Source organism: Petaurus breviceps, unplaced genomic scaffold (genome assembly GCF_028583685.1).
Source record: "Petaurus breviceps papuanus isolate PSGF00001 unplaced genomic scaffold, PetGlider_PUasm1.0 90779, whole genome shotgun sequence".
NCBI lineage: Eukaryota > Metazoa > Chordata > Mammalia > Diprotodontia > Petauridae > Petaurus > Petaurus breviceps.
In genome coordinates this window covers 11,066,519-11,093,330 of record NW_027187344.1, presented here as the reverse complement: position 1 = coordinate 11,093,330, position 26,812 = coordinate 11,066,519, and the positions used below count along the sequence as shown (strand labels likewise).

Here is a 26,812-nt window from a genome sequence, read left to right as displayed (position 1 = left end):
TCTAGCCCACAGCCTCAGTTCCCATTTCTGTAAAATGTTGGGGTTGGACTAGATGGCCTCTGAGGTCCCTTCTAGTTGTCAGTCTCAGATCCCATCTGCTGGCTTGGTCTGGATCTCCCATTCAAATGTCAACTCAGGCTCAGACGTAGACCCAGAAAGAACCTCAAAGGTCATCTAATCCTGTCTTTGAACTTTAGAGATGAGAACAGTGAGAACCAGGGAGAGAAGTGACTTGCCCAAGATCACCTAGGGAGTCAGGATATGAACCCAGGCCCAGTGCCTTCCAGATACAGCACAAACTCCACTGCCCACTTCAAATAATGGGGACACTACCCAAAGGGCTCAGGAACATCCCATCCTGCCTCATTTTTAAAAGAAAATGAATTAGGAGTCTAAGATCCCTTCATCAAATAACCACTGACTTCTCAGGGGGCTTTTAAAAGCCACTTTTTACCAGCTTAGCACCTACATTTCCTGTTGTTCACAAAGAGACTGGAAGAGGAAGCAGCAGCTAAAGTAAAATTTGTTTTTCATGCAATGAAGCGCAGACATCATGGAACATTGTCTCACGCAACTGGAGATGATAAAAGCAGAAACGTGCAGATCTCAGATGCCAAGTGGAGACAAACCCCAGCTCTTCTAGTAGAGTATTTCATTCTCCAAACAGAAGTCCTCCACCAAACCTGAGCCCATACCTCCTTCCTTCTCGTGCAAATGAAGCCACCCAGCCTCCATCCCACCTTCCCCTCACAAAACAGTACCCCAATTCAAAGTCACCCAAACAGGGCTTGGAGAAGTGTCTGATCAAACTCCTGTCTCAGAAGAACAGAATGGATAGTCTTGTGCAGCAGGCTACAGTGAAAACAGACAGTTGGGTGGCACTGTAAATAGAGTGCCAGGCCAGGACTCAGGAAGACCTAAGCTCAAATCCTGCCAGATACTCACTAGCTCCGTGACCCTGGGGCAAGTCACTTGTCTACCTCAGTCTCCTCAACTGTAAAATGAGCTGGAAAAGGAAATGGCAAACCACTTCAATATCTTTGCCCAAAAAAAACCCCAAAAGGGGTCCAGTCAAACATGACTGAAAGATGACTGAATAATAACAACAGCAAGTTTTCCTATATATAACAGTATTTATAGCAACACTTTTTTGTAGTAGCAAAGAATGGTGAGGAATATGGGTCCCCCACTTGTGGAGGTAATGGCTAGAGACGTGTGTGTGTGTATGTGTGTGTCCTAGAGAAAATTTTACACAAGCCCCACAATCATGGAAAGAAAAACAACAGTGAAGTGAACAACACTCCAGAATTCTGAACAAATCAACTAAAAGGTATTTGTTAAGGGCCTACTATGTGCCAGGTTCTGGAGCTACAAAGACAAAACTCTCTCTAGTCTCAAGGAGCCACGGTGAAGACTGTGAAGCAAACCTTTTGACCTCTCAGCAGAAAGACTACATGTTCAGAATGAGGCATCCATTTTCAGACATGGCCAATGGAGGGATTTGTTTTACTTGACTGTACATAATTGCTAGAGGAGAGAAGGAGTCACTGGGAAGTGACAATATTTTTAAAAACAGAACCAACAAAACTTTTTTTAAAAGATGCTACCAAGGGGGGGAAAAAGCACTGGTTTCCCAACCCCCTACTTATTTTTGTGACCTTGGTCATGCCAGACCTTCTAAGACCTTCACAATCTGCATTACCTAGCTCCCTGGGTTGTATGGTCAGGCTCCAGAGAATAACCTTGAAATGCCTAGTAACCATACAGCATTTCACTGTTGAAAGTCAAAGTCTATCAGTGTTATAGGTCAAAACCCATGCTGAATACAACTAAGCTTCTATTTTCTCCACTATAATCCTTCATGGGGGTCTATCCAATGTTCTAAGGACCTTCTTGTGACACGCCTTTTAACACTGTATAGTTATTATGCAAAGACACAGGCTGTTCTTCCATTACCTCTCCTTCTCACTATAACTAGTCTACCTTCTCTTATCTTCTATCTTCTCTCTGATGGTATCTCTTAATGCTGAGATCTCCCTATGTAAATCTGCATTAGTCATTTGTGGCAGCCGGTTTTTGCCTACCATAAATCTCTCCCTTGCCCTGTGGGTGATCCACAATTCTCATTTGTCACAGAGATAGTGTAATTCTAGAATTTGCAGCCATGTAACCTAACAGGAAGAATGGTGATGTTGAAAAATTTGGAGTTTTGTCTCAAGGAGAACATGAGTTTGCTGAAAGTGAAGAGGAACTTCCCCAACATGATCCAACCCATCGCCTTCTTTCTGTCCAGGTAATGGTTCTGCTTACTGGTCCACCCACGCTTCTGCCCAGGATATGCGCAATGAGAAAGACCAGGCCAATGGGCAGTCTGTCCATCCAGATGCATATCAATTAGTGTACTGACAACAGATACTAGTGGTCAATAAAACTACTATCTAAACATAAGACACAGAGATCTAGATCCACACTTTAGCCCCATTTCCATACTCCCCCTCGTGACCAAGTCCTCACACAGGTAGCCAGTGCAATCCCTTGGTGGCAATGCTGTTAGTTTCCTATGATCAAATAGAAATGAGAACTGCCTTCAGGGTCACAGACCAAGCCTCCTTCAAAGTCCATCTTAGGAATGAAATCACCCACTTCTTCACTATCCAATGTCCACTGGAAGAAGTCTGATCCAGGAAAGCTAGGACAAGTGAGAGGAGACAAGACAACTTTGATGGAGGTCAACCCGAGGAATAACAATCCCTATCTCATCTCCTCCCTGCCCCATGAACCAGCCCGGTGAGGGCATCATTGCTCCCGGCTGGAGAACACAAACTTGCCTATGTGGCAGGGGGAGGGGCTTTTGGAGCCCAGAGAAGAGGCTGGGATGGGAGTGGGAGCCCAGCTGCCTGGGACAAGGGGAAGAGCTGTTCCTGACACTGACTGATAATGGAGGGAGGCGGGTAATACCCTGCAACAGATGTGGGAAGAGAGAACTGGGGACCAAGAAGAAAAGCCAAAGGGAAGGAAGAAGACCAGATCCCAACACCTGCTTTGTTACAAAGAAATCACAAGCAGCAGCTGTTCCACCCTGTCCTTAGGGGCCAACATCTCCCTTTTTCTGGAGGGAGCTAGGACTAACTTCAGGAAACGGGGACCTATGACCCCCAATACTCTTTAAAAAAGTGTGTGTGTATACATATATATATCCACATGTAGATGTATATATAGTTAAATGCTTCCAATTAACATTTTTAAAACAATTTTTAACATTCATTTTTTTAAAATTTGAATTCCAAAATCTCTCCCTTCCTCCCTCCTGCCTTTCTCCCCTACCCCTTGAGAAGGCAAGTAATATGATATCAGCTCTACACGGACCACCATATTCTTCAGGTTTGCTTTTTTTTGGGGGGGGAGAAGGGACAACAATCCATTAACAAGCAATGAAGTACCTACTATGTACCAGAACACTAGGAATAAAAAGAGAGAAATGAAACAATCTTCACTCTCAAACAACTCATATCCTATCCAGGAAGATAACATCTATACATATAAGTACATGCATAATAAATATGGTAAAAGGAGAGACATTCCAGGAAGAGGCACTACTAGCTGGTCGGAGGCAGCCCCAGAGCTGTTGTAAACTAGGAATTCCAACATGCAGAGGCGTGTATCCCCGGCATGTGGAGGTTGGGGGGGGGCAGCCTAAGGAAAGACAGGAGAAGGAATTGTGTATATAAGGAATAGCAAGGCCATTTGGGAATGGAACACAGAATGCAAGATGGGAAGAAACATAAGCCCAAAAAAGTAGGCTTGAGCTGAATTGTGAAGGACTTTAACCATCAAACCAGTTTTTATTTGATCCTAGAAGTAATAGGGAGCCACAGGAGTTTATTGAGCAGGGAAGTAGCATGGACAGACTTATACTTTAGGAAAATCACTTTGGCGATGGGTAGAAGGTGGATTGGAGACAGGAGAGATGGGAAACAAGGAAACCAATGATCAGACTATTCCAAGTTCAGGAGAAGTCTCATTCTGTAATTTTCTTTAATGCCTACACACATATGGATTATTAGCCCTAAATCCTTTTGAAAAAACCCTTATGATATGACAGACTCTTAAGAGGTAATAAGAGCCTAATCTAGGGTGATGACAAATAAAGTGGAGAGAAGGGGGCAGATGTAATAGATGTTGTTAAGGCAGAACTGACAAGCCTTGTCAATTAATTGACTACAGAGGGAGAAGTCAAGGATGATTTGAGGAAGTGAACCTGGGTGATGGGGAGGATGCCCTGGGGAGAAATAGGCAAGTTAAGAAGAGAGGGCAGCTTCTTGGGAAAAGCTAATGAGCTGTTTTGGGCTGGTGGAGTTGGAGTCGCCTAAGGGACATCCAAGGCAAAATGTTTACTAGGCACTTAGTAATATGAGACTGGAACTCAGGAGAGAGAGTAGGGCTGGATAGATGTAGTGATACACACAGAAATATGCTATCTCCGTACCTAGTCATTTGCATAGATGGTAATTGAACTCATGGGAGCTACTGAGGTCACCAAGAGAAAGATGAGACCCAGGTCAGAGTGTTAGAGTTCCACCCACAGCTAGGGTGCAGCAGGAGGGAGATAGTATAACAAAGGGTCCAGAGAAGGGGTCAGGCAGCATGAGAGAAACAAGAGAGCAGGGTCATAAAAACTCAGAAAAAAAAAAGGGTATCCAGGAAAAGGAGGTGAGCAAGTAGTAAATGCTGAGAAAGAGGTCAAGACAGATGAGGGCTAAAAAAAAGACCATGGGACTTGGTAATTAAGAGATTATTCATTACTTTGAGAGAGAAGTGTCAGCTGAGTGATGAGGTCAGAAGCCAGATCTCAAAAGATCATTAGATCACAGATTTTAAACTGAAAGGGGCTTTGAGGTCATCTAGCACCACACCTGGGTGGCTAGGTGGCGCCAGAGTGCATGGAGAGCTGCCGAGTTCAAATCTGGCCTCAGACACTTGACCCTGGGCAAGTCACTTAACCTTGTTGGCCTCAGTTTCCTCATATGTAAAATGAAATAGAGAAGGAAATGGCAAGCCCCTTCAGTATCACTGCTAAAAAAAAAACCCCAAATGGGGTCACAAAGAGTAGGAAACAATGGAAAATGACTGAACAACAAACAAGTCCAACACCCCCATTTTAAGATGAAGAAATTGAGAGGCTCAGAGAAGGGAAAAACCTTGCCCAAAGTCACACAGGTAGTTGGCAGCAGACATGGATTTTGAACGTAGGTAGCTATTTCTGATTCCAAATCCAGCACTTTACCCACTCTGCCAGTGGGTAGAAAAGTGAGAAAAGAGATAAGGAGCTTTTTTTCTAGGAGTTTGACTGTGAAAAGAAGAGACATAATAGGATGGAAGCTTGAAGTCAAGGTGGGCTCAAGTGGGAGGGGTTTTTGTGGTTGTCATCCTTGTTTTCAAAGAATGAGGAGAACAGGGTGTTTTGTACCCAGCAGGACATAAAGGAGGGAGGATTTATTTATTTATTTGCTTTTTGAAGGGGCAATTGGGGTTAAGTGACTTGCCCAAGGTCACACATATAGTAAGTGTTAAGTGTCTAAGGCTGGATTTGAACTCGGGTCCTCCTGACTCCAGGGCCAGTGCTCTATACACTGTGCCACCTAGCCACCCCCAGGAGGGAGAATTTAAAACAAATTTCAAGTGAGCCACTGACCTGGCTTTCACAGGATGCCACCTACAGACAAAAAATACGGGTGTCTTGCAAAAGGACAATGGTGGTGGGCTGGGAGACATCAGGCAAGCCCTGACATAGCAGGGTAAGCCTCTCTATCCCTGTTCTCACATCTGGAGTGATTCAATCCTTCTATACCAGTTAATATTAAAAAAAAAATTTTCCACATTGGCCAACTGGAATCCCAATCCCTTTCCACCTGTCTTTGGAATCTCAGCTAAGGATCTCCTTTTTTCTCTCCCTTCTGTCTCCATCTCATTATTTTATGCCTCTGGGGGGCTTGGGGAAGCCCATTTGCTGAGGTAACAACCAAAGGAAGCAGGAGTGTATGGCACTTTCCAACAGAAATTATGAAAATGCCTCTTCTCTCTCCCTGACCCCCTCGACCCCCTCCCTCCCAGCCCCTAGTCTATAGTGGAGAACTCCAGTTCTCACCCTCTTTGAGCCGAGCACCACGATCACAGCACAAAGGACCCTCTGTCTGGCTCACTCAACATGGGGCAGGCCTTTTTTTCTAGCTTTTCACAGGCTAGAGTGTAAGAGGAATTCTCTGTGCTACCCTCTCCCCACAGGTCCCAGGCTGAGGAGTGGATGGGTCCCTCTTACTCTGGGATGGAGAGCCCCTGACCCAGATGGGGCCCAGGTCCCAGAAATTCAACCTGTACCTAATGAAAGACCCTTTCTCCTTCTCTTTGCTCCACTACACAGACAGTCCAGGGGGAAAAAAATGCCCTTTCCTTCTCCGAGAACCCTTTTTTTTTAATCACAAGACAGAGAGTCAGCAACTTAGTCAGTTCCAGCTTGAAGGAGCTGGACAAAGCCAATAGGAAAGCCAGACTGTCTCAGAGGGTCTTAGCTGTTGCCAGCCATGACCAACTTTTGCCCACAGTCAGTGACTCAGACATATGGCAATGTTCCAAACCCATCTAGGTCCACCATCTATTGTACCCAACTCCTTTGCAGCCTCCCCATTTTCCCTTCAGTCAGTCAGCCTTATGTGCCAGGCATGGTGCTAAATGCTAGGGGTATTAAAAAAGGGGAAAATAGCTCATGCCCTTAGGGAGCTTACATTCTAATGGGGGAGATGATATATAAACACATAAGTGCATCTGACATAGTCCAAGTGAACCGAAGGTAAAAGTAGACACAAAAGCAGTACAAATCCTTTCCTCTCTATCCACCTGGCATTGTGGGGGGTTCCAAGCCTCACCCTGAGCATCCTTTCAATCCAGTCTGATTGTCCTGTCCTGTATCTGGTTCCTTACTTGATGGAGACATTATTCTGTCTCCATGTCACTCATGATGGGAAGGGTTTGGATTTTCTAAATCAGATTTAGGACACAGTAAAGTTTTGCTGCCATTCTCCATAATGAGAAAGAAGCCCAAAGAGGGAAGTAAGGAGGCAAATTTGGAACATTAAAAGGTCTTACCGATTGCCTTGCATACAGACCCCAATACCCATCATGCACTTGTCTCTAATGAGCTATAAAGTCACAGGGATTTGTTAGCAAAAGGACTGAAACTGTAACAGCCAACTGAAAGCCAACACTGAAAGCTGCTAAACCAATCCAGGCTACAGGCAGAAGGAAGGAGGCCTCACACCAAGTGGCTCCGTTTAACACTGGTATTATTTCCCTTAAGCAGAAAAAATTTAAATTTTCTGTCCCAGCAACATCACAGAGTTCACAAGGATGGATCATAGATCTACTCTCTTAGAATCATTTTCTACTCTGTCCTCTCTCTCAAATTCATCAGATGATGTTTACCAATCAGTTACCAAGTCTTGTCAAACCCATCTGGAGTCCTGGGCCTGAAGTCAGGAAGACATGAGTTAATGCAGCCTCAGGCACTAGCTGGGCGACCCTGGGCAAGTCACTTAACCTGTCTGCCTCAGTTTCCTCAACTGTAAAATGGTAATAATAGCACCTAATTCACAGGGTTGTCATGAGGATCAACTATAAGTCTCCTAATTGGTCTCTTAATTTCCAACCTCTCCTCTCTCTAATCCATCCTTCACAGAGCTACAAAAATGATCATGCTGAATAATACAAAACTCCAATGAGATCACTTCCCCTGCTCAAAAATCCTCAATGGCTCCCTATTGCCTCTGGGATAAAATACAGAATCCTCAGCCTGGCATTTAAAACCTTCCACAATCTGGCTGCCATCTACCTGTTCCAATCTTCTCTCAATCACAGTCCTTCATATGCTCTCTGTTCTAGTCTGGCTAACCAGCTGTTTCCCATACATGACATCCCACCTCTCACCTTCAAACATAAGTACAAGTGGTCCAAAGTCCTGTGTCTGGAATGTACACGCCTCCATTCTGCTGAATTCCTAGCTTTCTGCAAAGCAAAGATCCTGTGGCCTTCTACTCAGGTCTTTCCTGATTGTACTAGTTATTGTAACTTTGTATTTATTTAATGGGTAAAACTTTACAAAGTTTGTATTTAACTGGGTAATTTACTTACTTTGTATTTACCCAGATTTATCTTATCATCACCTCAACATTCCCACTCTTCTCCCAACCCCACCCCAAAGAGAATGTAAGCTCCCTGAGGACAAAGGCTAGTTCATTTCTCTCTCTAGGTGGGTGGTACCTAGCACACAGCATTAACAAATGCTCTAACTGGACTGAATCTTCAGGTAGGACTAATCAGAGCATCAACTCCTTTAGCATAACAAATCAGCTGGAGGGCACAGCTCTTTCTTCCTGCCCTGGCTCATGTGGTTCCCTGGGAGGAGGTGTCCGAAAGGGCCAAGAGCTTAGGACCCTAAAACCAAAAGGCACTCCTTCCTGGAGATCCAGGGAGGAATATCCATAGAGATGAGGACTTGCTGCCCCTAAAGCTACTATACCTCAATTTAGTAATTACAACAAGCTAACCTACATGAAATGCTTTGCAAACCTAAATCATTATATAGGCATAAGGTCTGGGATAGGGATTGGGCCTGTGATTTCATCAGCACAGATCCTCTTATTACGAGGAGACTCTCCCTGCCTAAGCAATTCAGCACCTTCTCTGCAATTTGGAATCTTAGAAGAGCTGCCTAGAGCTGGGAGAAGTTAAATGACTGGCCCAGGGGCACACAGCCAGTATACAGAGGCAGGACTGAAGCCAGGGCCCTCCTGGCTCTCGGACCAGCTCTCTACTACGCTACAATGCTTTTCCAAGCACTATATATATATACTTGTCAGTTATTATATGCTCATATTATCCAATCCATGGTGAGAAGAAATATCTTAATTACTACAAAAAGGTCTCAGTTGTGTATTCCAGATCAACTGAACAATCACCAGAATGTTTTGGGGTGAAAGGCCAATGCCTTTGGTGCCTATGAAGTTGGGTTATTTCAGGTAAGGTCAACTGCCTGACCGACGAGGGGAGCCAAGTACACTTTGCTGGCCAGGGGTAGGGTAGGGTGTATATGTGTCAAGCAAACACCAAGTTCAATGACTTGGGCAGACACTGAACCAGATTAAAATGATGGGCACTAACCATTGTCAGATTAGGGTAGTTAGGTGTGGCAGTGGATAAAGTTCAGGGCCTGAAGTCAGGAAGGCTCATCTTCTTGGGTTCAAATCCAGACTCTGAAACTTTGTAGTTGTGTGACCCTGGGCAAGTCACTCAACCCTGTTTGTCTCAGTTTTCTCATCTGTAAAATGAGATGGAGAAGGAAAAGGCAAACCACTCCGGTAGTTTTTACAAGAAAACCCAGAGACTCGGGAAGAGATAATTAGAAACCTGCTCAGAAGTCAAAGCTGAAGAGAAAAAAACAAGACCAAGAACGGCCTTCCGCAGTAGAAAGGTATTTGTCCCTCTAGACAAAGACTAGCAAGTATATCCTGAGAACCAGTCTGCTCTCCACACCTCACCATTCACCTGGCATCTAGTCTGTCTCTTAGGGGGTGAGGCGCCACCAGCTACACAAAATGGTGCAAGCCAGCAGGGCCCCGTCTCCAGCCTGGCTGGGAGAACAGGAACCCACTCCAAGACATGTGGGATAGACAGTCTATGCATTAAAGAGCTTTGAAAGGCTTGGATGGGTTTCCTCGGAGGCCTGGGCACTTGGCTTTTGCTAAGTCAGCTGGGGAAGCTGCTGACTGACCCACTCTTTTCAAAATGCTCCAAAGCCCCTAGAAACTTGATGGTTGGGTGGCCGGGATCCAATAGTTCCCTCAAAGCCCAGCAGCTCCTGGAGGGCAGGGACCATCTTCTGTGTTTGCCTTGCTATGTCTAGAATGTAGCACAGTGTCTGGCAGTGCCTTAACTAAATTCATGATTGCTGACTGAGGGTAACCTTCTAATTTAATTTAGGGCTCTAGACCTCTGGGAGGGATGAAGGAAGGGGAAATCATAGGTTCAGAGATTTTGCTGGAAGGGGTTGGGCTGTCTAGTCTACCTCCTTCACTTCACAGAGGAAGCTGAAGTCCAGAGAGGCTGAGAGACAAGGTCACACAGGTCATACATGGCAGAGCCAGGATTCAAACCCAGATCTGACTTCAAATCTAGTGTTCTATTTAGTACCACAGCTGCCTCCCATCTCATGGGAGGGTCACCGACAACCTCCCAAACTCCCCTCCTAGTCCTGGTTATTTATTCTAAACCACAACAGTTCTGACCTACTCACATGTCTCTGACCCATCCAAACATGGGATTCCATGCACAGTACAGCTCCCCTAAAAGTTCCCTATGGGAGTAGAGGAGGAAAGCAGGTCTTGTGTCAGTATCTACCTGACATCTCTACTGCTCCTCCCAAGCCCAAAAGACTTGCAGCAAACAAGCCAGCCTCCATCCTGGGAGAACACTACCACCTGTTCTACCTGTTCAAATTGGGTCAGGTAAGAAAGCTGTGCACCCAGGGAGTTATGGTGCTGAATGGACTTAAAGAGAGCTAACAAGACAAGCTCTGCAGAGGTGTGGCTCTGAATCTGCATCCTAAGAACAAATGGGCCGAGTTGCAACACCACTATCACACTGAAATGACACGGAGTGTTCAGGGGTTATTAGCAAGTTCCTAAGGAAGATAGGTGGCATAATTATTTCCCTTTTTAAATAACTCATTTATCACTTGCTGTCCCTCACTCCCAACTCACCCTATGAGCAGGCACTTTCAAATTCTCCCACACCTTATGGAACAATGAAGGGTAGGGGCCTTCACAATCCTAAGGCCCAGGACTTTGTCACTAGAGCAAGGCCCTTGCCTGCTCGCCATAGCCCTAAACCTGCTCTGGGACCTTGTAAGCCTGCTTCAGTCAAGGGGCCTCTGAAGCAACCCCCCAGGCTTTCTTCAACCTTCTGTTCTCCTCAAGGTGACAAAAAAGGAGGAAAGATGCATTAGAGCTCAAACAAAAGATTCTGATACAGAGCTGTTAAAACCCAGCCAGTTTCTGGGAAGGCACAGAGCCTTGCCAGGAGAAGAAAGGTTAGGAAAAGGTGAAATCCAGGCAACTCTCGCCAAGACCAGTAACTTTCCAAATGCAGATTGGAGGTTTACATGCTGTCTAGAAAAGCCAGACAGGTAAGAGCAGTGGAGCAATCTCTAGAAGTCAGCCAGCTAGCCCATGCTCCAGAGGCTGCTTTATGACTGGCCTGGGCAGTTGAAAAACTACTGCCGTGGGCTTGGTTTGAATTACAGCCAAGTCCTCTACTAGGGCCCAGCTGTAATCAGCACCCCATAGCCTGCTGAGCCACTGCTTGAAGCTGGGCCAGCCAGACCCCAGGGCTAGCAAGCAATGCAAGTGATTGCTGTCTGCCTGCATTCTGCAACCTGCCTGGGGGGTGTGGGAATGTGAGGGGGAAGATGTGGCTCTACAGCTTTGCTGACCAGGCCTGGGTGGTCCTCACATGGCTTCTAAGGCCTAAAACAACTATGTTCCCCACCCCCCATCCCCCGCCCCCATCCCCTCCAGAGGCAGCACAGGCAAACAGCAAGAATTCCTCAGATAAGCAGCTTCTACCACTCTGAAGGAGAAATCAAATCAAATCCAGCAGGGAAGGAGACTGTAAGGAAAAGTTGTTATGATGTGACTCTTCCCAGAGCAGATTTCTATCTGGGCAACAGCTTTGCTAGAAGGGGATGTGGGGGGAGGGGAGAGAAGAAGAGAAAGAGAGAGAGGGAGGGAAGGGGAGAGAGAAAAGGAGAGGGAGAGATTCCCACATTCCTCTCTGGATGTGCAAATCTCTTCCACCTTGTAAATCTGGCCACTCTCCCCTAGCAGTGAAGGGCTGTTCAGTGATTTGCCTTAAAGCAGAGGGGCCCCCAGGCTCTAAGGGGGATAAATTGGCCTCTGGGAAAACTGAGCAACAGGTTTCAAGGCCACCCCATCCAGTTCTTTCCACACTGCTTTAAGCAGGCAACCATGGATCAGGAATTTAGGCGATTATCTGGGGCAGGTTTTACTCACAGGAGAGGTAACAGTTACTGAGAACAGGAGGAAGAAGGTTTCAGAAGCACATGGGGGCAGGGTAGTCCTGTTGGGGCCCAGCACCAGTTAACAGTGCACAGCAAGGTGTAGTGTTGAGACTGCCCATATAATTTCAAAAGACCTCCCCACCATTTACACACTGTTCCCAGCTGGTGGTTAGTCAGCTGGATCAGTACAGGTGGGGTGCATAATTCACCAAGCTAATCCGAGACTCCTAAAATCCTGGCAACAAGCAGTCCTTTTTTACAAGGCCATTTGCAATGCAAAGCAACTCCTTTGCAGCCCTAAGAGGACAGTAAAGCCAAGGGGAAGGGGAACAGAAGCAATCTGGGTACCTTACACTCTCTTATTGTGCCCCTACTATGTTCCAAATTCAATCGAGCTTCTGGAAACTTGTACCTGAAGGGGTTTCTGAAAACAGGAGTCCATTCTGGAAATTCAGAAGGGGGAGGATGAGATGAAGGAGGGCAAGATGGAGGAGCTGGGGCCTCCCATACCCTCCCAAACCAGCTGATCCATCTATATTTCCTCAATATTTATTCAGTGTCTACTGGAGAAGTGCTTTTAAAAGTCTCAAGGGGAGGGAAAAAAAAGTAGAAATAAATATTGCACACATCCCATGTAGCTGGCACCACTACTGCCAATCGATGAATGCTAAACACTTTACTCCTGTTGGAGGTTGCTTCAAAAGGCCTGAAATTAGCAAGAGATCAAAAAGTGGTGGAAAGAGCCTTTGAGTTCTAGACCAGTTTCTGACATTTACCACATAGGGAGGGCCTCAAGTTTCCTCAGCTGCCATAAGGGGGGAATAAGAATACTTACAAGTACCTACTACCTACCCTCAGAGGGTTGTTGTGAGCAAAGATTCTTTTAAAACACTAAGGAAATGTGGCCCAAAATGCTCCCAAGCTTCCCATTAAACACACCAAGCATTTAAAAATCTGCCTCTGGCTGCAACTGGGAGTAATACAAAATAATTTTTCAAGTCCCTGACCCACTTATTCGAAGCTACACACCCCTTTGTTGGGGCTTTCCAGATGTGCCCTCTCCAGTTTCCTAAAAGACAACCTCTGGGACCCCAAACATGTACCCCCTTCCCTCCATGAGAATGGGACAGCTACAATGTAGCCCAGTACAGCTGGAGCGACTGTTAGGAGAATAATAGGCACACAATTCCTACCTGGACGACAAGCTGGCGAAATCCCCGCCATCCAACAGCCGGATTTTGCAGAACAACACACCATTCACGAATGGGACCGCAGTCAGTTCCTCCAGAGTAAAAGTAGTCTGAAATTTAAATTTCTTCTTCTTCATCAAGAAAGCCATGGGCAAGTTCCCTGAGACTAAAACCCTGTACCGTGGATTAAAAAAAACAACCTAACAGTCTCCTCCACCCCCCTTTTCTAAAAAAGAAGAGAGGAGATCAAACAGGCCCAAAAGTCGTCAGTCAAATTCAAACACTGTCGGAGAAATGGGTGTTTGGTGGAGTGGGGGTAGGAAAGTCTCAGTTTGAATAAGCACAAAGTCTCAAGTTCAAAAGCCTGGGTCTCTTCACTCTTGTAGAGCTGGCCCTGGATGGGAGCTCATTGCCTCCAAAGCCTTCGAAGGAGGAGGAGCAGCGAGGGAACAATTCGTGCATTTCCAAGGGGAGAAGAAACAAAACTCCAAAAGGCTTCCCAGGTCAGAACCTCCGAGGTGGTACCCCAAGGGGCGCTCTTCGCTGCATAGAGTCTAATCAAGTATTCCCAAGTCCATGCTCTGCCAATTCCACTGAGGGTCGTCCCCCGAGCTCAGTTCATCTCTTGGAAGGGGCTCCAGGAGGGTTTCTGCAGCCCCATGGAGGGAGAAATCGGGAGAGTTTGGGTCCAGCCCGCTCCGAGCTCCTCCTCCCCGCCCCCCGCCCCCAAACCTGTTGGGATGGAGGGAGCGAGGCCCCGCTCACTGCCGCGTGCAGCTACGGCACCTACAGCCCTCGCCCTTCCTCCTGGGATTTAAGATCGCCCGGGAAGGGAGCCACGACGGCAGGAGAGGAGGGGTCCTTTGCAACTCCCCAGGGGTGGGGGATACGGAGGCACCGAGGTTCCAATCCGCCTGGGGGGGGGGGGGGGGCGGAGGCTGCGTCTCCTCCTCGGACAGCTGGGTCCAGCCTCAGCACAGTCCCCTTCCCAGACCCCGGGCCACTCCGGACACAGCCGAGACGCGAAAACGCAAGGACCTTGGGGCTTCACCGCACCCCACGGCCCAAGCCAGCAACCCACCCTCTTCTGCCCCGGGGCCTTGGTCCGGACGAGCTGCGGGTTCGCTCCGAAGCAACTCTGGGAGCTAGCCCAGCCACTGAGCGCCGCGCAGCAGCGCCCCCACGCAGCAGAGCCCCACGCAGCAGCGCCCCACCGTCCGCAGCCTCTCCGCTCCCTACGCAGCGCCGGCACCCGCGGGAGAAACGAAGAGGTGGACGGCTCCCCTTCCAGAATGCCGGCCCCGCGGCCGCCCGCGTAGCAGAAGGAAAGTGGGGAAGGGAGGGGTGGGCGGGGAGGAGACCCGAATATAAGCCCAGGATTGGCCGGTCAGAAGGGGAGGGAGGGAAGGAGCAGCGCTGCTGAGGATTGGTGGGATGGAGACAGGGAGGGTGGGCCCAGGTGAGGAATAGGTTGATTGGGTTTGAGTGATTGGTTGGAGGAGGAGACTGAGCCCGCCTCCTTCCCTTAAGCTCGGTGGAAGAAAAAGGGAGTCGGGTTGTAGGAGAGGGGAGTGATGTGGGAGGTCGAGTTGGGGGAGGTGGGCGGCAGGAAAGCGGGAGAAGGAGATGGGACAATAGGAAAAAAAGTGGAGTAGGGGCTGGAATGAAGAGGCCAACAACTTTGGGATGGTTTCAGTCTGCATTCAGGGTTTAATGAATGCCTTTTCTACGCTCAGATTTGTGCGGAAAACCAAAATCAATAAAAACTCCCTCCACCCAAAGTATCCCTAGACCACCCTGTCTGATGGGGATAACTACATCAGCCTCTGCACCTTCCCTCCTCCCAGTTCTAGAAGAACTTCAGTAACTAATCGGTACTTCTTGTGAAAGGTTTTCTATTGTTGTCTCGAATGATCCCTTAAATCTTGTATTGTGATTAAATTTTTAGGGATTTTTGCAGCGTGTTCCCCAGCTTCTGGACTGCAGCTGATAACTATTTCTTCTTCAGGCCTAGCAGTGACCCTTCTCCACAGTAGATTTTGGGTAAATGGGTGCTAACTTAATATAATTTGTTTTGATAAGATATGGGCTCCGGCACCTGGGATCTCACAAGAGAAGGGGCCACTAGACGCACTTTTCAGAGACCTTCTGTCTGTCCATTTCTTGTTTGGAGCTGTTTTCATATCTGTTGCAGGAGGAGAATCATTGGTGGACATTTCCTCTCCAACAACATCCTCACACTTAACAAAATGGTCGTTTCTCCTTCCCTCCCCTACCCCACCTTTCTGGTTCAGCTCAATTTTGCCTGGTTGAAGGTAAAGAACCTGCAGTTCTTGACCCCAGGAGTGGGATTTGTAAGAAGATAAATAGCTCAGGACTATCCCTGGACTAACTGGCTCCTCTTGCATGTGAACAGTAGGATTGTACGTGTAACCACAGTAACAGAACAGAGCTGATCTGATTGCCAGATATCCTTCTATGGCATGTGGGTTGGGCTCTTGGATGCTTTCCCTGCCTTCTCCCCTCCCCCTTCCTTTTGGGGCTCCTAGCGGGGGCCAGCAGGTTTCTTCTGGGTGTCTTGACTTCCCAGGCCTCAGGGGAATAAGGGAGTAGATTCTTGGACTCTGATTGTAACTGCTTTCTATCTGAATATGTAACAGGGCTGGTACAAGGAAGGGTTATGTGAGTGATTGGAAGTCTTTTCATCAGTGCAGTAGAACACCAGCTGGGATAAAACCCTAAAGATCTAAAGCAGTTTGGAAGCATCCCAGCCAGAAAAGCTCTGCAGCCCCTCTTTGCTCCCCCATCCTCCCAAAGAACACCCCCCTGTTTCTGTTTGCTGTTGTCCTCCAGTCCTTGAACATGGTCTGGGGAGTTACTGCTAGCGACGTTGCTAAGGCCAGTGTACAGTATGACTGGAGTCATAGGCCAAGTGTAGGCTAGGGTCTGATAACTTTCTGTGAAGGTGTTTCAAGTACACTCAAGGACGCTAAGTAATTTGAAGTCATAAGATCATAGGGTTGAGTTAGATGATTCTGTCTCAGAAGTCAAATGGTCTGTCTCCCATCTTTTTACCGAAGAGGAATGAAATCAAGTGACCAGGTTGTTTGGGGAGGAGTGGTGTTGATAAATTCAATTCAGTTTGACAATATTTATTAATCATTTATTGAACTTTGCTAGTTGGATACAAAAAAACAAAAAAGGAAATATTCCTGGTCCTCAAAGAGCACTTTTTCTACTGGCTGGATACAGCCTATACATAAATGCAAAGCAATTTGAAGAGGGAGTAAACATTAACATTTGGAAGAGTCTAGGTAATCTCCTGGGAAGGGAGGTTAGGAAACTGAAGGAAGATAAGGATTTCAAAAGTTAGTGAATAGTGGTTATATTCTAGGCATCGGAAGAGAAGTAGGAGACAAATGCTGAGTTCTAGGAATGGTTAGTATTCTAGTTTTACTGGATCCAAAAAGGGGTTCAGAAGTTTGGTCCTTTCATTGGCTCAGTAAATAAAATCCTAAGATTTTTGAGGTAAAAAGGCCCTTAGATATTATATAATTCATATGTGACATAGAAGGGAAATGATTTGCCTAAGGTCATACAGCGAATTAATAACAAATAACTGGATCTCTCAATGCCGAATACTGTGGTCCAGTGATTGTTAAAATGTGGTCCAGGGACCCCTGGGGGGGCCTGGGACCTTTTCAGAGGGTCCATGAAGTCAAAACTATTTTCATAATAATACTAGAATGTTTTCATTTCTAATATGATAACTATTAATAGATATAGCCCACATAAACGAAAGTTCTTTGGGGGAGTCCTCACTAATTTTTAAGAGTACAAAGAGGTCCTGAGACCAAAAAGTTTGAAAACCACTGTTCTTAATTTTTCCACTAACCACACCAAGGATTCTCTTTTCCTGCCCACCCCTCCCCACCCATTCGTAAAGACTGGGCTAGGCTCTCCATTGCTGAATCACTGATGTTTATTACTCAGACTATTTACAGAGCTGATGAAGCAGTGAAGTTCAAGACTGATCTATCTACCGATAGGCTGAAAGACATATTGATTTGTGGCCTGAACCTTGCTAATATTTGAACTAGTACACAAGGAGATAAAGGTTTCATATAACTCTCAAAGAGCTACGCCTAATTGAATGTAGGGCTCCCATCTCTGTGTGTACCAGTTCTCATTAATCAGCCATTTGTGCTTCTTTTAGAACAGGCAGGGCCAGTGCCAACATCATTAGGGCAACTTAACCTTTACTCAGCTCACAGGAGCCTGAGCCAGGAGTGGAGAAAACTCCCTGCCCCCCCACCTCTGCCCTGCACTGTATATATGACTTCCCCATTTGGTGGAGGAAAGGTTGAAGCAGTGTAGTTGAGTTGGTTCCAAGGGACTCTGTTGAGCTCCAGGCCTGAGAAATTTCAGAGTAGACTTCCTAGTAAATTTGAAGTAAGACACAAGATCAAATTAGGTTAAAGTTTCCTGGAAAGCAAAGTATACAGATACTATCCTGTAATAGTTCAGTAATTACTAATCCCAACTATTCTAGCTTTTGAATGCACAGAAGAGGGGACATTTTCAGTTTTAAGATGCCCTTTCTTTCTTCTGCCTGTGGAGTCAGGTTGTGGTAAGAGATTTAGGAAGGAAACAAGCATTTCTTAAGAACTTACTATGTTCCAGGCACTGTGCTAAGTGCTTCAAAAGTATTATCTCATTTGATCCTCACACAGGTAGGTACTTTTATTATCTTAGTTTACAGTTGAGGAAACCAAGGCAAACAAAGCTTAAGTGACTGTCCCAGGGTCACACATCTAGTAAGCAGCCATGACTTGAACTCAGGTCTTCCTAACTTCATGCCCAGTGCTCTAACCACTCTACTACCTAGATTTAGAACTAGGAAGGGCCATAAAGTTAATCTAGTTCAACTGTTCCATTTTATAGAAGAAGCCCAGAGAAGTTGTGAATTGCTCATGGTCACATAAGTAGTAAATGTCACAGGCGGGTTTTGAACCAGTCCTGGTGACTCCAATGCTGCTTCCATTGTAAGCCTGCTGATGCAGACTCAGGAGCTAAGAATCCAAAGCCAAACTTCTTCCCACTCCATTACCTCCCTCTCCAGACATGAGCATGTTTAGAATAGAACCAAAGAGAATGTTCAGACCCTTAGAGTCTGTTTGTGACATATCTCAACCTTCCTTCTAGTCCTTCCACTCTGCAAATTGACAGTAATGGCTCACACTAAAATAGCATATTAGGTTTTACTTTCATTTCAATTCAGTTCAGTAAGATTTTCTTACACTATCCTTGTAAGGTAAGGTAGTATCTATCTAAGGTAGATATTATTATCAGCATTTTCCATAAAGGGAAACTATGGATCAAAGGGGCTTATAGGATTTACAGCTGGAAAAGGCCTTAAAAATAATCTAGGCCAACACCCTCTAGGAAATCAAGGCCAGAGAAACTGCATTAATTGCTCAAGGTCACACAAGTAAGAACTAAGAGACCAAAGAATCCAGTTCCTGTGACTCCAAATCAAATGACTTGCCCAAAGTTAAATAGTTAGGAAGTGTTGGAGTTGGGCCTGGGGCCCAGGTTTTTTGACTCCCGAGTCCAGCACTTACTACCATGCAGAATTTCTAAAGCACTCTTTTCACTCACATGCTCCCTCATTCTAAAGTCTTTAGTGGCTCACTATTGCCCATGGAATAAAGTCCCTTAACCTGATAATCATCATTACATATAGGGCCCCCAATCCACCCACATAGTCTTGTCTGAGAAGTCCAATAAGGCTTTGTGGAGAAAGTTGAACTAGAGCCTGGCCTGGAAAGATGGTAAGATTCAGAGATTCAGGAGGAAGGGGAATTCCAGCACAAAGGCAAAGGTAGCATGGGAAGAAAACGCAAGGGATAGTGAGAAGATTGGTCAAGCTGGAACATAAGGATTTTTTGAGGAGAACAGTAGCGCTGGGCCTGGAGTCAGGAAGACCTGAGTTCAAATGTGGCTTCAGAAACTATCTGTGTGGCCCTGGGCAAGTCATTCAACCCTATTTGCCAAAGGAAATGTCAAACCACTCCAGTATCTTTGCCAAGAAAACCCCAAAATGGGATCACAGAGTCAGAAATGACTGAACGAACAAGAGCAGAGGTATGAGGGAGGTTAATACATTTGCATGGGGCCTGAGAAGAGAGATCCTGAGAGTGAACTTTTCTGTCTCAAGGGATGGCAACAGTCAAGACACAGAGATTTCTAATAGAAGAAGCACATCAGAGAAGAGTACGTGTGTGTGTGTCTGTCTGTCTGTCTCTACTGAGCCCATGAGGAAACTCCCCAGCCTTTCTTACTTTCCTCTACAGTAGCCCCAAGTTTGAGAGTTCAGACCCTCTAGAAAGAGAAAAGAATTTCTTCATGCATCATGTTCCTTGCAGAAAGAAATCCACCTTTATAGTTGCTGAGAGGTAGACTACTTGCAGAGAAAATTCACTAAGTTAGTTAGACAGCACAGTTCCAGTGAGAAGATTGCTTGTTCAGGAGCCCTAAAGTGAGTTTGCCTCCTAATGACAATGACAACCAATGGTGTCAAACTCAAATAGAAACCAGGTCACTAAGCAAGTACATTAGGATCTCTAACCCTATGTATTGACTTAGAAAACCACATATTACCTTCCCAATAAGATCAGGAGTGAAACAAAGAGGCCCATTATCATCAATATTATTCAGTATTTTCTTGGAAATCCTAGCAAGAGCAATAAGAGAAGAGAAAGAAACTGAAGCAATCAGAATGGGTTAAGAGGCAATAAAACTATCTCTTTGCAGACAATGTGATGACATACTCAGAAAATCCTAGAGATTCAACCAAAAAGCTATTTGAAACAATTAATAATTTTAGCAAATTAGCAAGATATAAAATAAACCCATATAAATCATCAGCATTTCTATATATCATCAACAAAATCTTCTAAGAAGAGGCAAGAGATACCGTATTTAAAATAACTGTAGATCACATAAAATACCTGGGAGTATACCTGCCAAGACAAACCCAGGAACTACATAAACATAATTATAAAACACTTTTTATACAAATAAAGTCATATTTAAATAATTGGAGAAAAGTCCATTGCTAAGAGCCAATATAATAAAATGACAATTCTACCTAAAATACTCATTCAATGCCATCCCAATAAGATTACCAAAAAAATTATTTTATTGAGCTAGGAAAAATAATAAAAATATTGATCTGGAAGTACAAAGGGTCAAGAATATCAAAGGAATTTATGGGGGGAAAATGTAAGGGAAAGAGGTTTAGCAGTACCTGATCTTAAACTGCATTTAAGGTAGTACTTATCAAAACTATCTGGTACTAGCTAAGAAATGGAAAGGTGGATCAGTGGAACAGAGTAGACATATAATACACAATAGTAAATGATTATAGTAACCTTATATTTGACAAATCTAAAGATTTAAACTTGTGAAATAAGAATTCATTATTTGAATTGATGGGGAAACTGGAAAGCAGTCAGGAAGAAATTGGATGTAGACCAATGTCTCACACCATTTACCAAGATAAGGTCAAAATGATTTAGATGATATAGGTCATGTATCCATTCTGATCTTACCTTGGTAAATATCATAAGTAAGTTAGAAGAATATGGAATATATTACCTGTCAGACTTATGGATAGGAAAATAATTTATGAATAAACAGGAAATAGAGAGCATTGTGAGGTATAAAATAATTTTGACATTAAATTAAAAAGGTTTTGTACAAATAAAACAAAAGTAGCCAAGAAAAAGAAAGCAGAAAATTGGGGGTAAAATTATAGACAATTTCTTGGATAAAAGTCTCACATCTCAAATATATAAAGAACTTTGTCAAATTTATAAGAATAAGAATATCAAATTCCCAATTGATAAATGGTCAAAGGACATGAACAGGCAGTTTTCAGAAGAAGAAATCAAAGCTATATATAGTCATATAAAAATGCTCTCAATTAATATCATTAGAGAAATGCAAATTAAAACGACTTTACAATATTATTTCACACCTATCAGACTGCCTAAAATGAGAGAAGGGGAAAATGACAAATGTTGGAAGGGATGTAGAAAAACCGAGACACTAATACACTATTGGTGGAACTAATCCAACCATTTTAGAGAGCAATCTTGAATTGAAAGTTATAAAGAGCTGTACAACTGTATACACCCTTTGACCCAGCAATACCACTATTAGGTCTCTTTCGGTGGCAAAGAATTGGAAATTGAGGGGGTGCCAATCAATTGGGGAATGGCTAAACAAGTTGTGGTATATGATTGTGATGGAATACTACTGTGCTGTAAGAAATGATGAGCATGTTGATTTTAGAAAAACATGGAAAGAGGTGCATGAAAAAATGAAGAGTGAAATGAGCAGAACCAAGACTATACAGTATACAGTAACATATACTATATATAGTAACAGCAATATTGTTTGAAGAATAGCTGTGAATGACTAAGTTATATATTCAAATCAACTCTAAAGGACCTGTGAATGAAGATGCTATCCACCTCCAGAGAAAGAACTGATAGATGTATGCATAGTGTGATTTTGCATACATAGATATATAAATGTATATATACACAACATATACATGTGTGTATATACATATATACATACACATATCTGTGTCAAATGGTGACCTTTTCTAGTGTGGGATGGGGAGGGAGGAAAGAAGACAGTTCAGAACTTAAAATGTAACAGAAAATGAATGTAATTTTTAAAAAAGGAGACCACATATTAACATTGCATTTTTATTTATTTTGTTGAATATTTCCCAGTCATATTTTAATCTGATTCTGTGAAGCCAAGGAGTGTTGAGCTGTGTGTTTGACACCTCTTTCTAAACCACTGGGTCATACTTGTGTCTGGGAGTGATTGAATAGGACTCTCAGTGAAAGGTCTAGGGATCAACTTCAGAGTTGCCTCAAAGGCAACTATCCTGTTCCTTTCAGAGGATAGCTAATGGACTATTTGGGTGTTTTATGTGTTTCTTTATCTGTTAATGGGCTCCTATGAGTCCCTTTGGTCTTGCATTTTCTTTAGGGTAAAATAAAGGAGGCAGCTAGGTGGTTCAGTGGATTGAGTGTTGGGCCTGGAATCAGGAAGACCTGGATTCCCATATGGTCTCAGACACTAGTTATGTGACCCTGGGCAAGTTACCTAATCTCTGTTTGCCTTAATCCATTGGAGAAGGAAATGGAAAACCACTCCAGTATATTTGCCAAGAAAACCCCAGGGACAGTATGGTCCATGGGATCATGAAGAGTCAGATGCAGATGAATTGACTGTACAACAACAACAAAAAAGGTTTTTCTACACAATATTCGTTTAGTACCCTGGGGCTTTGTCTAGGATTTGAAGAGGCCAATATGTCTTAAATCACAAAAACCTGATTACTAACAGATCTTCCAGTTTCTACTCTCAACCCCTTTTAATTCATCCTTCAAACCATTACTAGAATAATCTTTCTTTTTCATAGCTCTGGTCATCATTCCTCTACTTTAAAAAAACACTCAAGGCTTCCAATTGCCTACTGAGTATGACCTTTGCCTGTCATTCAAGGCCCTACACACTCTGAAACCAGCCAGCCTTTCCAAGCAACTCTCATATCACTTCCTTCCGTCCATTGCTGGGCTATAACTAAACTGGTTGAATCTGTCTCAAACATATCGTTCACCTTTTACAGCTATACCCTTGTTCCATTTGATCCTTATGTATGAAATGCTGGCCCTCTTTTAAAGCCCAACTACAAAGCCACATCCCCCAAGTACTCTTCCTTCCCTGATCCCTCCAGGTCAGGAACAACAAGGCTAATGTATTTAGGGTGGAGTTAGAGTCAAAGGACCTTGGTTCAAATCCTGACTTGGTTGCCTTCCACCAGTGTGAACTTGGACAAGTTGCCAGATCTCTGGTCCTCCCTTTCCTTAACTATAAAATCAGGAGCTGACTCGATGCCCTCTACAATCCCTTTCATCTCCAAATTTATGATCCTATAATAGTGTCTGATATCATGATCGCTCTATCTTTTCTTCCAAGAGATGTAAGCTGAGAAGGTAGTGTCAAATAGCCAGAGGTCTGACCTTGGAATTAGGGAGACTTGGGTTCAAGTCCTTCCTCTAACCTATAGTGGTTGTGTGACCTTAGGTAAGTCACTTAAACTCTCAGTACCCCTAGAATCCCTAAGACTATAAAAACTACAGATGAGTTGTTGATCTGTTTTGGTGGAAGGAATTTCCACACCTGGAGTTCCATCCATCTGTGAAGTAACAGGTCTGGATCAAAGCAAAAACAAAAAATGCTGTAAGCTTCATGAGGGTAATGACCACATCTTACCTAAATGTTGTGTCTCCCCAGCACCCTTGCACAGTGCTCTGCACACAGTAGGCTCTTAATTCAAGTGTTGAATGAATAAGTGAAATATGGGCTCCTGCCTTCCTTTTATATGGGCAGAGCAGGAAGCAGACCCTAAATAGGCTGGATGTCTTTCACTTTCCTCTCAGAGGTGTGAACCAGGGGCCAAGGGACAAAGGATAGAGGGCCAAACCGGTTTAAACCTAAGCAGTCCTTGGCAGGAAATCTTTCTTCCAGAATGGTAAATAACACAGCCCTAGGAACAAATGGGGCTGTGGCAAATCTAATTGCACAAGGTGTTCCGGGGCTTGAGACTTTGTCTCCTGAACAGCAATAAAGTCCAAACCCAACCCATGAACTCCAACTTCCTTAGTCAGAAGTCACTGTGAAGGACATTCAGTCACTCTGGCTTATATAACTTCCTCGGGCTAACTGGACCTTTCACCTAGAAACCCAGACCAATTTGTGTGTCTAATCAATGTTCTAACCGACATCTCTCATTATCATCACAGAATTAGAGCTGGAAGGGACAATAGACATCATCTAGTCCAACCCTCTCATTTTGCAGAGGAAGAAACTGAGGCCCAGAAGGGTTAAGTGGTTTGTCCAAAACAGTAAGTAGGATAGCCAAGATTTGAGCCTGGCTTCTCTGACTGCAAATCCAGTATTCTTACCATGACATTGTGGAAAACTTAGCAAATTATAGTAAATAGTATAAATAGAATAAAAATTTGGAATTTGGATATAACCCAACAGTATTCATTTTCTTTTTTTTTTTTATGGGGCAATTGGGATTAAGTGAATTGCCCAAGGTCACATGGCTAGTAAGTGTTAAGTGTCTGAAGCTGAATTTGAACTCAAGCCCTCCTGACTCCAGGGCCAGTGCTCTGTTCACTGTGCCACCTAGCCACCCCAACTGCATTCATTTTCTAAATTCTTCATCCTTCTCCTCATTTTTTATTAGCAATCATCATCACTTAACTCTGGCTTGGTCCTTTGTATAGGTAATGCAATTCAGCAAACATTGAGTAAGTACCTGCTATATGTTAGATAGTTTGCTAGCTGGGGGTACAAAAGCATAAAGCATGGTTCTTGTCTCCAAGATGCTTACCAGTGAGTAGAGAAGTTTACAATCTAGAGAACACTCACTATTCTAAAGTATTGAAAAGAGTGCAGGGAATGGCTGAACAAGTTGTGGTATATGACTGTAATGGAATACTATTATGCTATAAGAAATGATGAGCAGGCAGACCAGAAAAACCTGGAAAAACTTACATGAACTGATGCTGAGTGAAATGAACATTGTACACAGTAGCAACCACATTGTGCAATGATTGACTTTGATACTTAGCTCTTCTCAGCAAGGTAAAGATCTAAGACAACTCCAAAAGACTCACAATGTTTCCATTGCTATTCACATCCAGAGAAAGAACTTTGGAGTCTGAATGCAGATGGAAGCATACTATTTGCTTTCCTTTTCTTTTGTTGTTTTGTTTCTTCTTTCTTGTGCTTCTTTCCATTAGTTCTAATTCTTCTTTACATCGTGACTAATGTGAAAATATTTTTAATATAAATATATAAGTAGAGCCTATATCAGATTGCACACTGTTTTGGGGGTTGGGGGAAGAGAGGATGGGGAGGAAAATTCAAAACTCAAAATATTATGGAAGTGAATGTTGAAAACTAAAAATAAGTTAGTTAAATATATACATAAAAAATAGAAAAGAGCACAGGACTGGGAGTCAGGAGGCTTTGCTGCTAGTCCTACTTCCACCATTGGCCAATTGTACAAGCTTGGACAAATCACATCACCTTTCTGGGCCTTGGTTTTCTTGTCTATAAAGCAGGGGAGGTGCAGTGAACTCTAGGTCTCCTTCCAGTTATAAAATGATATCGTAGGGGCAGCTAGGTGGCACAGTGAAAGAGCACCAACCCTGGAATCAGGAGGACCTGAGTTCAAATCCAGCCTCAGACACTTAACACAAAACTAGCCCTGTGACCTTGGGCAAGTCACTTAACCCCAATCGTCCTGCCTTTCCCCTCCAAAAAATAAAATAAATAAATAAAGCAAAATGATATTGTATCTCACCATTGGATGTCTACAATAGGAATCTTGGATCCATGGACCTAAATAGATTTTGGGGAGTCCATAAACTTGGATAGGGAAAAATTTTCATCTTTATTTTCACCAACCTCTAGCTAAAATTTAGTATTTCCTTTAAAGACTTATCTGGGGCCATCTCCAGTCTTCCTGATTTATATCTTGCAACTGGACCCAGATGGCCCTGGAGTGAGGCTGATGATTTTGCACAGCCCTCTCTCACTTAAATCCAATTCACTTGAAAGTCATAGCATCACCTTCCTGATGCCATAGTCCTCTTCTAGAACAAAGGATGAACAGCAACAGCAAACATTTCCTTAGCAATGAGCCATAATAGGTAACAGTTTAACCGGATTGTCCAAGGAGTCTGTGTCATAAAAAAGGTGAAAAGCCCTACTCTAGGATGATGTATCTTACTAATGACTTCTACTTCTAACCTGGCTGGCAGAGGAAAGGGCTTTTATTAATTTATATTGTAAGAAGGAATTAAAAGAAAAGACCTAAATAAAGGAGCTGTTTAGATTAGGAGGGAAGCAGAAAACTGGGAAAGAATTTTTGCAACTAGTGTCTGATAAAGCCTCATTTGTGAAATATATAGAGAACTAGATCAAATTCACAAGAATTTAAGTCATTCCCCAATTGATAGATGGTCAAAGGATATGAACAGGCAGTTTTCAGAGGAAGAAATTAAAGCTATCTATCATCTTAAGAAAAAATGCTCTAAGTCACAATTGATTATAGCAATGCAAATCAAAACAACCCTGAGGTACCACCTAATACCTATCAGATAGGCTAACATGACAAAACAGGAAAATGATAAGTGTTGGAGAAGATGTGGGAAAATTGGAACACTAATTCATTGTTGGTGGAGTTGTGAACTGATCCAACCATTCTGGAGAGCAATTTAGAACTATGCTCAAAGTGCTAAAAAAAAAAAATGTGCATACCCTTTGACCCAGCAATACTACTTCTAGGGCTGTATCCCAAAAAGATCATAAAAATGGGAAT

The 26,812-nt window shown here is 43.9% G+C and overlaps 1 protein-coding gene across 1 annotated transcript in view; it reads right to left on the bottom strand.

Annotated features, from left to right (window-relative positions):
- Window positions 1–14,653, bottom strand: part of EEIG1 (estrogen-induced osteoclastogenesis regulator 1) — a 43,857-nt gene extending 29,204 nt beyond the window's left edge. The window contains exon 1 of the mRNA XM_069069530.1: window positions 13,321–14,653. Coding sequence (XP_068925631.1) covers window positions 13,321–13,466 — 146 coding nt within the window. The 5' untranslated portion in view covers window positions 13,467–14,653. The remainder of the gene's footprint in view (window positions 1–13,320) is intronic.
- Window positions 14,654–26,812: the final 12,159 nt, after the last annotated feature.